At 43.1% G+C, this 13,674-nt stretch overlaps 1 protein-coding gene across 1 annotated transcript; it reads left to right on the top strand.

The window, feature by feature from the left end:
• Positions 1-8,994: 8,994 nt before the first annotated feature.
• LOC146062938 (paraneoplastic antigen Ma2-like) lies at positions 8,995-10,383 on the top strand. The gene has a single exon (XM_083174948.1). It carries the CDS (start codon positions 8,995-8,997, stop codon positions 10,381-10,383), a length of 1,389 nt encoding a protein of 462 aa, XP_083031074.1.
• Positions 10,384-13,674: the final 3,291 nt, after the last annotated feature.

Below are 13,674 nucleotides of genomic sequence, written 5' to 3'. Positions count from 1 at the left end.
CCGAACGAGGCGGTTGTCCCTCCGTGCAGTTTGAGTGCACACCCCCGTGTATGCCCAGGTATACGCCCAGTTTTGCCCAGTTTTCTAGCCTCTCCCCTAAAAACGCCCACTGTCACTGTGTGATTGCGGATAGGATTTTTTGTTCGGGACAGTTCGTTCATCAGCGGTTTGCTGACGCCGCACATGCACATACCGAAGGATACGCATGCGCAGAAGAAAAAAACCTCTGGACCGTGCGAACACGGTTTGCCCGCACCAACCAGAATAACCCCCTCAGTGACAGGGACCAATACAGATGGTGACAACACTGGGGAGCACGGGTATATTTGTACTTAATCTTCTATTTTGCTATTGGTATTAGTAGGAATTAAAGTTGACTTGCTATTTGTCTACCTGTTGATGATTGCTATTGATACCCAATAAGCACAATATATAAGAAAAAACAGTAAAACTTTTAATTAATTACTCCCAAAACTTGAGGAAAATTTAATATTCATAAATAGAACACTTAAAAAATAATATTATTTAAAACAATAAATAAATAACAAAAAGCTACAAAATAACAGAATACTAATACTATTACTACTACTACTAATAATAATAATAATGTATGGGCAGTATGGATGGTGTAATGGTTAGCATTACTGCCTCACAACACTGAGGTCATGGGTTCGATTCCCACTATGGCCCTAACTGTGCAGAGTTTGTATATTCTCCCCCTACTTGTGTGGGTTTCCTCTGGGTACTCCGGTTTCTCCGACAATCCAAAAATATACTGGTAGGTTAATTGGCTCCTAACAAAAATTAGCCCTAGAATGTCTGTGTGTGTGTGTGTACATGTGGTAGGGAATATAGATTGTAAACTCCACTGGGGCAGGGATTGATGTGAATGCTTCCATATTCTTTGTAAAGCGCTGCAGAATATGTGTGCGCTATATAAGAAACTGTTAATAAATAAAATAATAAAATTGACAGTTAATAGTTAACGTGTACAAATACACAGTTTATACCATATTGTTAGTAAAAATGTCTTAATTTCCTGTTTTACACAGACCTTATCAATCAAGGCACAGTCATGGGAGGGATCAAGACAGAGATTCCTGATTTATCTTCAACCATAACTAAACCTTTTGCCCTGTGTTATGGTTCATCGCAAAAGAGTGTTATACAAATAATGAATTATCTGCTTTTGAAGTGAACAGTTATTTATTCAACAAATAAACTATGTTGTAAAATGTGCAGTTTTCTTGTCACAATACATACTTTACAGTACAGATACTACATTTTAAAAGTTCAGCAAAATTCTACTACATTATATTGTATCAGTAAATTTACATTTGATTTTAATAGTAGTGAAGAACAGGCAGCTTTTTGTGGATCTCTAGGAGCCTAAAATGTCAGTTAAGGTTCAAGTCTAGAAAGAGTAAAAGATTTCAGGCATGATTTAGAGTTGGACATGAGTCCATATGTGCACTGTAATAAAATGTTATGCAATAAAATTGGTCACGAGCATATATATGGACAATTTATTGAAGTATTTTGAGTTGAGAGTATTTTAAGATTGTGGCCCCTTGTTTTTGAAGAGAATTATCTTGGGTATTCACATTTCACACATGGATGTGCAAATCAACCATGTCCCTTAACATGTTTGCATGCCCCACAGACCTTCTGTAATCTCTATGTCTGTATGTTTTTGATGGCCATTGTTTTGCTATTATTGTTTTTACCAAGAAATAATGGGTGTATAATCTCCCCTAATGAGACTCGGATGGTAAAAAATATATATATAATTATTTTAGACACTATGAAACCCACAAAATACAAACAAAAAATTCAAATAAAATAAGAAACAATACACACTGCTAGTTGTGCTTGATAAATGACATAAACTGATTGGTTACCTTGTGCAACTTTCCCACTTAATTCTCAACTTAACTGCAAGTTTTTCAATATTACTATAATTACAATTATTATTATCCTTTATTTATATAGCACTATACGGTATCTGTAGCGCCCAGTAACAGTGTACATAAACAACAAAATCAAAACAATAAAACAGTTACTTGAGCCCCATACACACATGGCAACTGCAGCCTATGCTGAACAACATGCTGAAGCACGCATTACTCAACACACATCACTGCACATGCTGCTGCTCAGCACCAGGGACGTGCAGTCAGGGGAGGCAGGGGAGGCAGAGCCTCCCCTGTCATTAATGATTAAAATAATAATAAAATACAAAGAAAATACTTATGACACATATTATGTGTCATAAGTATATGCTTTGTATTATTATTATAATGTTGACTCTATTTTTTTTTTATTCATTAGTTTAGGAGGCACCAAGAGCGGTGCCTCCCGCTGTCCATATTACAGTTATGGACTGTCAGTTCGTCTGTCAGGGGCGGGCAGTGGGCAGGGCTAAGAACCGAGCTGGTAAAAGCTCATTTAAAAAAGTTGTATAGGCGGCACCTATAGCGGTGCCTCGGTGACAGGGATGTGCTTTTCTGCCTATATGACAGCACACCCCTGTCACTGAGACAGATGTGATTGGGCACAGTGGCGCTGTCTCAGTGACAGGGGCGTGCTTTCATATAGGCAGAAAACACGTCCCTGACTGCCACCAAGGAACTTCTATAGGTGCCGCCTATAGTATAGACTACTGTTGCATGCGGGGGGGGGAGCGGCGGTTCAGGGCTTGTCTGCCGGGCTCCTCTGCATTGCAGTGAAGTCACGCTGAATCGCTGACTTGTAATGCGGGCGAGCGAGGGGGGAGCGGCGGTGCCATGCTGACCTGCCGGGCTGCGCTGACTTGCGGGCGGGGAAATGGTGGTGTCGGGCTGGGCTGCCAGCTCACGCTGCTATCAGTGTCCGGGATCCCGCTTCCGCCTCCCGCCGGCACTCTGTCTCTGTCTCCGGGTCCCTGTCCCAGGAACGCTGCTGCCAGTTCTACTTGGGTAAGCAGTGCCTTAAACAGAAATGTGTGTTTAGCACTTGTGGAGGGTGGGGGCTGTGTATTTTTTAGTTGGCACAGGTGTTTGTGTGTGTTTGTGTGTTTGTGTTAAGGGACAGACTTGTGTGTATTTGTGTTAAGGGACAGAAGTGTATAACTGTGTATTTGTGTAAAGTGAGAGGTGTGTACTGTGTGTTTTTGTAAAATAAGTGTGTTTTTAAATGGTTGCCTCACCAACCATGAACATCACCGCACGTCACTGCTCAGCACCCACAATGTGTGCTGAGCGATCTGTGCTTAACTGGATTTTGCCTATTGTTTACAGGTAAAACCCCATGATCTAGCATTATAGACAGTGCAAACACTGCACTAGATAGCGATATGCAGATAATATTTGATACGGCATGGCTAAGATGATCAGTTATGCTCGGCTACTCGAAATGGCTACAAATGAGCCGGTTCTTCACTCATCCTACTACAAACCACCAACCTCGCTATATAATTAATCGTATTTTATTTGCATGCAAAATTTTCGCACGGGCCACCTAGTGTGCCCAGCCTTCTCTTACTTAAACTATCTTCTTCCCCAAATTCCCTTCGATGGCATCAATCCCTTGGTTTTCTCCCACCTTAATACTTATTTCAGTATATGTTGCTGATGCATCTCTACATATATACCCTGGACTTTGTAAAAGGGCATACACACGGGACAAATTTAACCCCATTTCTATGCAATCTGATTAGATCACTTAGAAATGATGCATGGATTGCTCCATGTGTATTTTACAAACAAGCATATTAAAACATGGCCGAGGCAACAAAAAAAAAATAATGAAAATTAGTTACTGTTAATTTTTAATTAATTAAAAACCACAGTGTTTGCTTTACGCTCATTCCGATTACCAAGATCCTGGATCACACCCACTGATACAAGCCTGTCACAACATATGCCCAGTGCGACTATGCAAATCCACAGTTTACAAGGGAAGATCATAAAATTTTACATACAAGTGTAAAAGTCCAACTCAAAATTACTTACGGTTCATTTTGTATTAATTTAAAACCACATTTTTTGCAGTATGCTCATATGTATGTTCCAGCATAACTCCGGAATGACTACAGCATTCTCCTAGGGGAGAGGCAGCAGCACAGAGTATTTCAGCAGACCGCATGACTCTGGGCCGACTGGAGCAATTCTGGGGATAAGACAGCCCTATGGTTGAGGCAGCAGCACAGAATATTTCAGCATACAGCTAACTCTGGAATGGCGGGAGCAATTTACACCAAAATGTTTACACATATCATTAGCAATCTGTGAACAAATTATGTGGGGTAAAACATCCCTAGCACCCCTAGGGGTGAGGCAGCATCACAGCCAAAGGCGAATTAGAAATATGGTAATGGTTGGTCCCAGATCCAAATACTGAAGCAGGTTGGACCTTTGCGTGGCAAAAAGGGGGCATGAACTCATGAAAAGGAGGCATGTAATAAAAAAAGGGGCATGGTATTACACATTAGACCACACACTGTAATGCCCATTACACATTTTAGCAAACTCTGTAATACCCATTACAAATAAAGCCACACGCCGTAATGCCGATTACACATATTGCCACACACCATAATGCCCATTACATATTGTGCCACACATCATGATGCCCATTACATACTATATCACAAACCATAATGCCCATTACATATTTGACACATAACCACATAAACACATTACATGCTCATTGCTAGGGGGTTCTTGCTTGATGCCAGGGGCTTCATTCTCGATGCCAGGGGCTTCATGCTTGATGCCAAGGGGGCTTCATGCTCGCTGCAAAGGGGAAATACATGCTTGTTGCCAAGAGGAATGTATTAAATGCTCATTGCAGAGGGGGAGAGAAATAGCTTGTTGCCAGTGGGTGGGTTGCTCGTTGCTTGTTGCTAAGAGCGAATACATGCTTGTTGCCAAGAGGAAGTGAATTGTTTGTAGCCAAGGGGGAGTTAAGTGCCCATTGCAAAGGGGGATTGAATTTGCTCATTGCGGGGGGGGGGGGGGGATTGCTTGTTGCCAAGGGAGAGGGGGATTGCTTGTTGACAAGGGGGAGTGACACCGGGCGCACACAATTTAAAGAAATGACAGCCGGGCAGAAAGAGCTGTGCGCTGCCCGGCTGTACAGTCTAAGCAAAGCAGCAGGTCCATCAATATCTTTAATGCTCCTGCTGGAGCAGCATTGGTAGTACTGGTGGCCACTCCTGATTGGCTACCGGACCGCAAGCTCTTATTGGCTTATGGTCCAGCGGGAGTATTGAAAGCTTTGCTTAGACAATGACTATACAGCCGGGCAGCGCACAGCTCTTGCTGCCCGGCTGTCAGTTCTTTAAATTGTATGTGCGGCGGCCGGCAGTCTAGTGCACCCCCGGACTACCCCTTAGATTCACCTATGATCACAGATTATTTCACAATATAACATAACTCTGGAATAACAGGAGCAATTTACACCAAACTTGGTACTCAATTACAATCTGCGAACAAATATTGTGGGGGTAACACCCTCCTAGCACCCCTAGTGGTGGGGCAGCAGCACAGACTATATCAGGATGTGAATGATACTGTATGTCAGTGATGACAGGGCTGCATGTGACAGGGACAGTGACATGATATGAGGGGGGAATGGAGATAGCACAAACATACACACTGAGAATTATATAGTGGCAGTAGCAGGGTGCCCCAGCAGCTCAGAGTATATCAGGAGATGCATAATGTGCTGCGCTCCAACGTAATTTAACAAACTAATGTTATATATAATGTGTGTTTAATATTTCAAACAAACATTCCTAATATCTCAGGCAACGTTGGGTACTCCAGCTAGTTTTGTATAATATCATCCTCCTTATGTTGATTATGTTAAGGCAGGGCTGGGCAACACCGGCCCTCCAGATGTTAATGAATTACACATCCCAGGATGCTTTGCATTAGTTTTGCTATGTGGCCATGCTGAAACTTATGCAAGGCATGCTGGGATGTGTAGTTCATCAACATCTGGAGGGCCGGTGTTGCCCAGCCCTGTGTTAAGGTAACTAGTAGGAAACAGGTTATCTCTTGTGCTGCAGGTAATTTGATCACATACACCCCATGTGTACAGGAACCTAGTTACCCCACCAGACTCTGTAGAACCCTGACTGATCTGCTTGTGCCATGAATAGACAGGGTAAGGTATAAAGAGAGCAGTGACCTTTACTGGTGGGTAAATATCCGCAGAGAAGGTCCAGAGCTTTGTAGGTGGACTGGAGTGCAGGAGCTGACTAGACATTGTGGTGCTTTCAGCAGTGAGAATTTATGGCATAAGGTGCTGTGTAAGCTGATATCCCAAGCCAGATGACACAGTAATACTGCCAGCATTAATACTAGCAGGAGACCACATTCATCTGTAATACCCATTCATATATATATATATTTAAGTAAAGGAGAATTGTACAAATGGTTAATGTTGTACTAGTAAGATGTATTTATTGAATGAATTGCCATTGGAGCATAAACTCTATTTATGTTTGAGGAAAAGACTGCACATATATCATCTTCCTCATGGAGGAAATACAGGAAGGGTTAATATAACCCAAATGATTAACAATATCTAAAATAACTATTCTGGTCCTTTTCATGGAAAAGATCTGTGTAGAAGAAATAATTTCTCTAGGAAATAAACGTATATCAGAGTACAAGGGAACCTCCCTTGCTACTTGCCAAATGGATTATTCCACGTAGCCTGCTACATGGCAGCTTTTGGCGGACTGCACCATTATCCCTGCATGTGGGGGAGAGACTTAGAATTTATGTTTTATTTTATTGCCCACATACGGAGTTAAATAAAGTTGGGGTGCGCGAGTACACTGGTGAAGTTGCCCGCTCAAACGGAGTCTATAAAAAGGGGGAGGGCGGAGCACAAGAAAAATAATAAACAGTGGTCCCCTCAGAGAAACGAGAGAGGAGAGTGAAGCAGCTCGACCGCGGTGGATATCGGGGCTGTGGGAGTGAGGAGTTTACAGGAGAGAACAGCCGCTGCCATCTGAGTGTTATATTACCGGTGGGCGACTGAAGTGACCGGAGGCGCAGGACTGTTCATTCCCCGTTCGGCTGCACAGCAGTAAGTGACGGGCGGCGTCATCAGTGAGAGGCGGCGCCATTAGGGGACGGCCTGGGTGACTGAGGAGAGAGACACTGGCTGCTCTGAGTGAAGGAGGGACAGAGGCGGAATATTGGTGAGTTCAGCCAATCCCTCGGAGGATGAGAGGAAGGCTCTGAGGTGGATATACACGGACAGGCAGCAGCAGCTCCGGAGCCAGTGAGTGTGAGAAGCTGCATCAGCCGCGTCAGTGAAGGGGCGGACTGCAGAGTCAGTGAAGGGGCGGCGCCATGACAGGCAGCAGCATCTCCTTTGCCATTGAATTTGAGTGAGAGAAGCTGCATCTGTGCTGACGGAGGCGGCACCAGAGGGAGTGGTGAGTGTTGTGCTATCCCTGAATCGCCTAGAACCTGGCCAGACATAACACCTCAGACAGCAGCCATATCTCGGCTCAGACAAGTCCCAGCAAAATTGCACAGTGTAGTGTAGCCCCAAACCCTCCTATCCCTGCAAACGGGGAGGAGGAAGTCCCAGCCTAATACACTGAGCCAGCGTATCTCATACAGAAAAGTACAGGGAGTGACAGAGACAGTAAGGCATTCTGCAGCCTAAGGATGTACTAAAGCAGAAAGATCACTACCATCTTCCATCAGCCCAGTTATTAGAGGGAGGAAGTCAAAGCCCTTTCTACCTCAGGTGGTAGGGACATGCAGTATATTTGGAAGCTAAGTTCTAAGCAAGGACAGTGCTAACTACAGTCCCTATACCAGGACAGGAATTCAGTCCACTAACCTCAGTCACCCTGTTTACTCGAGCTCCTTAGAGACAATAAATATTTGATACACTATTGCTGAGGATTCTGACAACCTAGAGTAACTGAAGTGTTATGAGATGGTTAATTGATTCTGTCCAGAATACCCATGAGCAGGCAGTCAGCAGCAAGTCATGCTTAACCTTAGAGTGGATACAAAAGGTAAATCTACCCAAGTTACTGTAACATCTTAAATTGCTCTTCAGGGATTACAAATACATTGTTGCTAATCTATACTTCAGGGAGACAAAGCTGAAATGTCCTAATACAGTAAGAAAGGGAAATCGTTTGAACAAAGGAAGCAACCTAGAGAAGTTTATTCCATTTAACAGAGGGAACCGATTGTTAACTTCTTTCCATCTTATTTGTCAGCCTATTGCAAGAGAGAGGATTACAAAGTCTTGAGAAAGTTTCCACTATTATTAAACACCCCCTCACCTTACAGGACTCAGGTGGGGAATTTAGTTTCCACTATTCATTAGCCACCCCCTTGCCTTACAGGACTCAGGTGGGGGATTTTAGCAGCTAATGAACTACTAGAGACCATTTCTTAGGAATTCTACAAAATTTACCAAAGCGCTTAAGGTTTTTATTCTATGGTGTACACTGGGTAACATCCATATTATTGCGCAATAATAATATATGGTCGTTTCTTTAAGCTTTATTGTGGTTTGGTGGTGGTGGTGGTAAGCAAACATTTAAAGTACAATACAATTTGGTAGGTAATTCAATGTGTTATTTGTCATGAGCTACTAATGTATAATTTTTGCAGTTAAAGGAGAGGTTACCGATGTCGGAGTAGTTGGACTAAAAATTCTGCAGTTCCAGAAAAATAAAGCACTGTTGTGGTGTTATGCCAGTCTTTTAATCTGTGTGTGATGATTGTAATGTCAAAGGTACATATGCATAATATTTTTGTGACGTAAATAACATTATTTTGTACTGCCAAGTCCAAGGGCGGCTCCCCAAGCACGCCCTATTGAAATATACATACCTATATTTCTAGACTTATCTTTTTACACAAAAGCTTGGGGTGGAGGCACCTAAACTGATTTACCTATACGCCGTGTTGAAAACAGCGTTACATCTGGAGGCACTGCTGAGATCCAGCTGCGACAATGGACAGCGTCAGCAAACACGATATACAGAAGTGGAGTCAAGATCATGGACTGGATATGGAATGCAGCTTTGGGATTGAGGGTTCTTTTGATGACATGTCTGATGAAGAAATATTGACGGGAGTGGATAAAATATATGGGTTAAAGAGACCCAAGTTAATTGATAAACAGACCGGAGAGACGGGGGAAGTGATTACCGTATTGATCACCAATTTAAATAAGTTGGACCGAAACTTGATCCCCGCCCATATTATCATATCGCAAATACCTGAAAGGCGGTGGAAGCTACTATGGCCCAAGGTTCCCGTTGAATATCAGCGAGAGATAACTGTAGACGGTGTAGGAATTGCCACTGGAGATGGATTAAGGAATAAGGAACCTAACGCTGAGATCAATAGTACCAGGGAGCCGGTGCTGGAGCCCCCAGTCGATGCTATGATGGATAGAGTTGTTAGTCAGATGGAAAGATGGCACTATGAGGGTGGATATCGAAGATTACGAATTTTTTCTGGGATATTTCCTATACCTACTGGAGAGGAGGGATATGAGGCTTGGAGAGAGGCTGCTACTCAACATTCGGAGGAATGGAGATGCCCAGAACATGTAAAAAAACAACGTATTGTAGAAAGCCTTCGGGGTCCCGCCATGGGCATTATTCAAGCTACCCGAAGGAGCCACAGTCAAGCAACCCTGAAAGACTATTTTGAAGCACTTGACTATTCTTTTGGCACCCTAGAGGATGTAGGAGACATCTTATCCAGATTGAACCACACCTACCAAGAGCCAAACGAAACTCTTACTACATATATTTACAGAATTGATAAAATCCTGTATAAGTTACTAGAAAAAGGAGGGATTAAGGAAGAAGAGATTGATGGGAAGAGAATGAAATATGTGTTGAGGGGAGCACTGACCTCTAACCCAGTAGCCCAGAGGCTTCGATGTAGTCTGTCCAGAGTTCCAGTTCCTACCCTCAGTGAATTAATTAAAGAGGTGAAACTCGAGGAAGTACAAATTGAAAATAGAGATAAAAGTCTCAAGAGGGTCAAAGTGGTACTGCCCACCCCGGAAGAACCCCCAATGAATGATAGACTATATAAGCTCATGGAAGAGCAAAATAAAAAGCTAGATCAACTCATTGCCATACATGCGCAAAGCCCTCCTCGGACGTCAGGGTTATCTATGAATCGTGGACGAGGGTACCAGAGGAGATCTGATAACCAAGGACAGTTCACTTGCTACAGTTGTGGACAGTTAGGCCATCGTAGCTTTGAATGCATTCAAAGGGGAGGATACAATAGAAGGATGAACCCTACTGAACCCAGGACATCTACTCATTCGGAAAACTTGCAAGGGACGTCGGTGAACCCCGCACGGACTCCCAATTAACAGAGATGGTAGCAATGGGGAGTAGTAAATGGACTAAGCTGTGTCAAGGAGGTATTGTTGGAGAGGCCCCCATGGTCCCAGCTTTAGTTAATGGACATTATTGTAACGTCTTATTGGATAGTGGTTCACAAGTATCGATCATCTTTGAGAGTTGGTATTATAAACACCTGACTACAATACCAATACATCCTATCGATGGCTTAGTGATTTGGGGGCTAAGTAATCAAAAATACCCATATTTGGGGTATGTGACCACTCATATTCAATTCCTGGACAACACCACAGAACCCCAACCTCCAATACCTTTTTTGGCATTAGTGTGTCCTGACTCTCCATCTGGGCAAGAAGTAGTTTCTGTGATTGTGGGCACAAATTCTCACCTATACAAAACCTTGTCTAATTGGTGTCTAAATCAAGATAAAGTGACTTCCGTTTCCTCCGAAAGAGATGCCAACTCCTTTAACTCTATGGCCTATCCAGAAAACATCAGTCAGTCTGAAGATCGCAGAGTTACCTTCCAAGAAAGAATAGTCGAATGCTTTGAGGGAAGTGACATCTCTGATCAAGACAGAGAGCAGCTTATCAACAAATTGAAAGCAATGGAGTCGGTTTTCTCATTAAGTGAGTGGGATATAGGAGCAGTTACGGGAGTAGAGCATCGGATCCGATTGAATGATGATACACCGTTTAGAGAGAGGTCTAGAAGGCTGGCCCCCGCCGATTTTGAAGATGTACGTCTCCATCTAAAATATCTCCTTGAGAACCATGTCATCGCAGAATCACAGAGTCCTTATGCGTCTCCTATTGTAGTGGCTAGGAAAAAGAATGGAGATATACGACTATGCATAGATTACCGGACTCTTAATAATCGCACAATTGAAGACCAGTATACAGTGCCAAAAGTCGAAGAAGCCCTTGATTGCCTTCAAGGGAGCCAATGGTTCTCGGTGCTCGATTTGAGATCTGGATATTATCAGATTCCCATGCATCCCGATGACTGCGCTAAAACTGCTTTTATATGTCCCATTGGCTTCTTTGAGTTTCTCAAGATGCCCCAAGGCATCAAAGGTGCTCCAGCCACTTTTCAACGGACAATGGAGAAAGTAATCGGAGACATGTGTTACCGAGAAGTACTGGTTTACCTCGATGATGTAATCGTGTTCGGAAAGACGTTGGAAGAGCATAATAATAGGCTACTGAAGGTACTAGAACGACTACATCAGAAGGGGTTGAAATTATCCATCGACAAATGTCGGTTATGCCAGACCACCGTCAAATATTTGGGGCATGTAGTCAGCAGAGAAGGTGTCGCCACTGATCATGATAAAATAGTGGCCGTGCAAGAGTGGCCTAGACCAGTAAAGTTAAAGGATCTACGCTCTTTCCTGGGATTCAGTGGATACTACAGACGATTTGTTCCACAGTATTCCAAAATTGCCCGTCCTCTCACAGAGCTAACGAAGGGATACCCTCCAGTGGGAAAACACCAGAAGACCCAGAAAACTTATTACAAACCCCAAGAAGAATTTGGAGAACGCTGGACTGCGTCATGTGAAGAGGCTTTTAACAGCTTGAAATATCTTCTGACTCACTCCCCAGTCTTAGCCTATGCAAATCCAGAGTTACCTTACGAAGTCCACATAGATGCATCCATGGATGGTATTGGAGGAGTGCTTTATCAATGGCAAGATCAGCTCCTACGACCAGTCGCCTATGTTAGTCGAAGTTTGTCATCTAGTGAGAAGAACTATCCAGTGCATAAACTCGAATTTCTTGCTCTTAAGTGGGCGGTGGTGGAAAAGTTCCATGACTATTTATATGGAGTTACTTTCACCGTGCATACGGACAATAATCCATTAACCTACATAAACTCCACTGCTAAACTTGACGCTACGGGGCATAGGTGGCTTGCGGCTTTATCCAATTACAATTTTAGTCTGAAATACAAGCCCGGTATCAATAATATTGATGCCGATGCGTTATCTCGGTTACCTCAACCAGACCTTATCAGCGAAAATGATGACTGGATAGAATTACCAGCTCCTGCATTTCAAGGTTTATGTCATCGAGTGTCCTATATGCACCAGCACTTGACAGAACAAGTTAGTGCACTTGGAGCTTCAGGAAAGGCCCTACCCCTGATGTATTGTTGGATCACCCAGGATGAGATGAGAGACTTACCCAAGTGGTCCAAAGAACAGATGCGTAAATTGCAGAATGATGACCCTGAGATAGGGGCAATGTTGAGACTATATCAAAAGCCAAAATTGTCGTCAGTTCCATGTCCAGTGACCTTGAAGTACCAAGTGTTGTGTAGACAAAGAAAAAACTTAGTATTCAAACAGGGAATACTGTACCGAAGAACTGTAAAGCCCACTGGTACGGTTAAAGAACAATTAGTGTTACCATCTGCACTGGTACCTATAGTGCTGAAAGCCCTTCATGACCAACATTGACACCTGGGTTATGATAAAACTCAACATTTGATTGCTGAACGAGTATATTGGCCGTTAATGAACAAGGACATTGAAAGTTATTGCCACAATTGCCGAAATTGTATCCTACGAAAAACATTGCCCCAACATGCTGCTGGTATGGTCAGTCTACGGAGTTCCGGCCCGATGGATTTAGTATGCATTGATTTCCTATCCTTGGAAAGTCCTACGGGACAAGATAGCAACATACTTGTCATCACTGACCATTTCACTAGGTATGCCCAAGCCTTTGTAACTACAGACCAGAAATCCCTTACCGTGGCCAATACATTGTGGGAGAAGTTTTTTATACATTATGGCCTACCTGCGCGCATCCACACCGATAGAGGACCTGACTTCGAGAGTCATCTGATTAAAGAGTTGTGCTTGCTTTGTGGGATAAAGAAATCGAGAACTACACCCTATCATCCTCAAGGAGACCCACAACCTGAGCGTTTCAACCGAACTTTACTAAATATGCTGGGAACTCTTGACCACACTCAGAAACTTAAATGGAAAAAGTATATCTGTCATCTAGTCCATGCATACAATTGTACACGAAATGAAGCCACCGGCTACTCACCCTATTTGCTAATGTTTGGAAGAGAGGCAAGACTCCCTATTGACATTAGCCTTGGCACCTCTCCCACTACTGTCAAAGCCCCTTCCCATTCAAAGTATGTTGTTAATTTGAGAAAGGAACTCAATAAGGCGTACAATATTGCAAAGGAATCAGCACGGCAACAAAATGAAAAGAATAAAGAGCAGTATGATAGAAAAGTAAAGGAACACATCTTAATGCCGGGGGATCGAGTCC

Source organism: Crinia signifera, chromosome 3 (genome assembly GCF_055691185.1).
Source record: "Crinia signifera chromosome 3, ASM5569118v1, whole genome shotgun sequence".
Taxonomy (NCBI): Eukaryota; Metazoa; Chordata; class Amphibia; order Anura; family Myobatrachidae; genus Crinia; species Crinia signifera.
The sequence above is the reverse complement of the archived record's forward strand: the minus strand, read 5'-3'. Positions and strand labels throughout refer to the sequence as shown.

Bases quoted from the DNA above. Each gene is read 5' to 3' on its own strand.
- LOC146062938 (XM_083174948.1), top strand. From the start codon at position 8,995: ATGGACAGCGTCAGCAAACACGATATACAGAAGTGGAGTCAAGATCAT.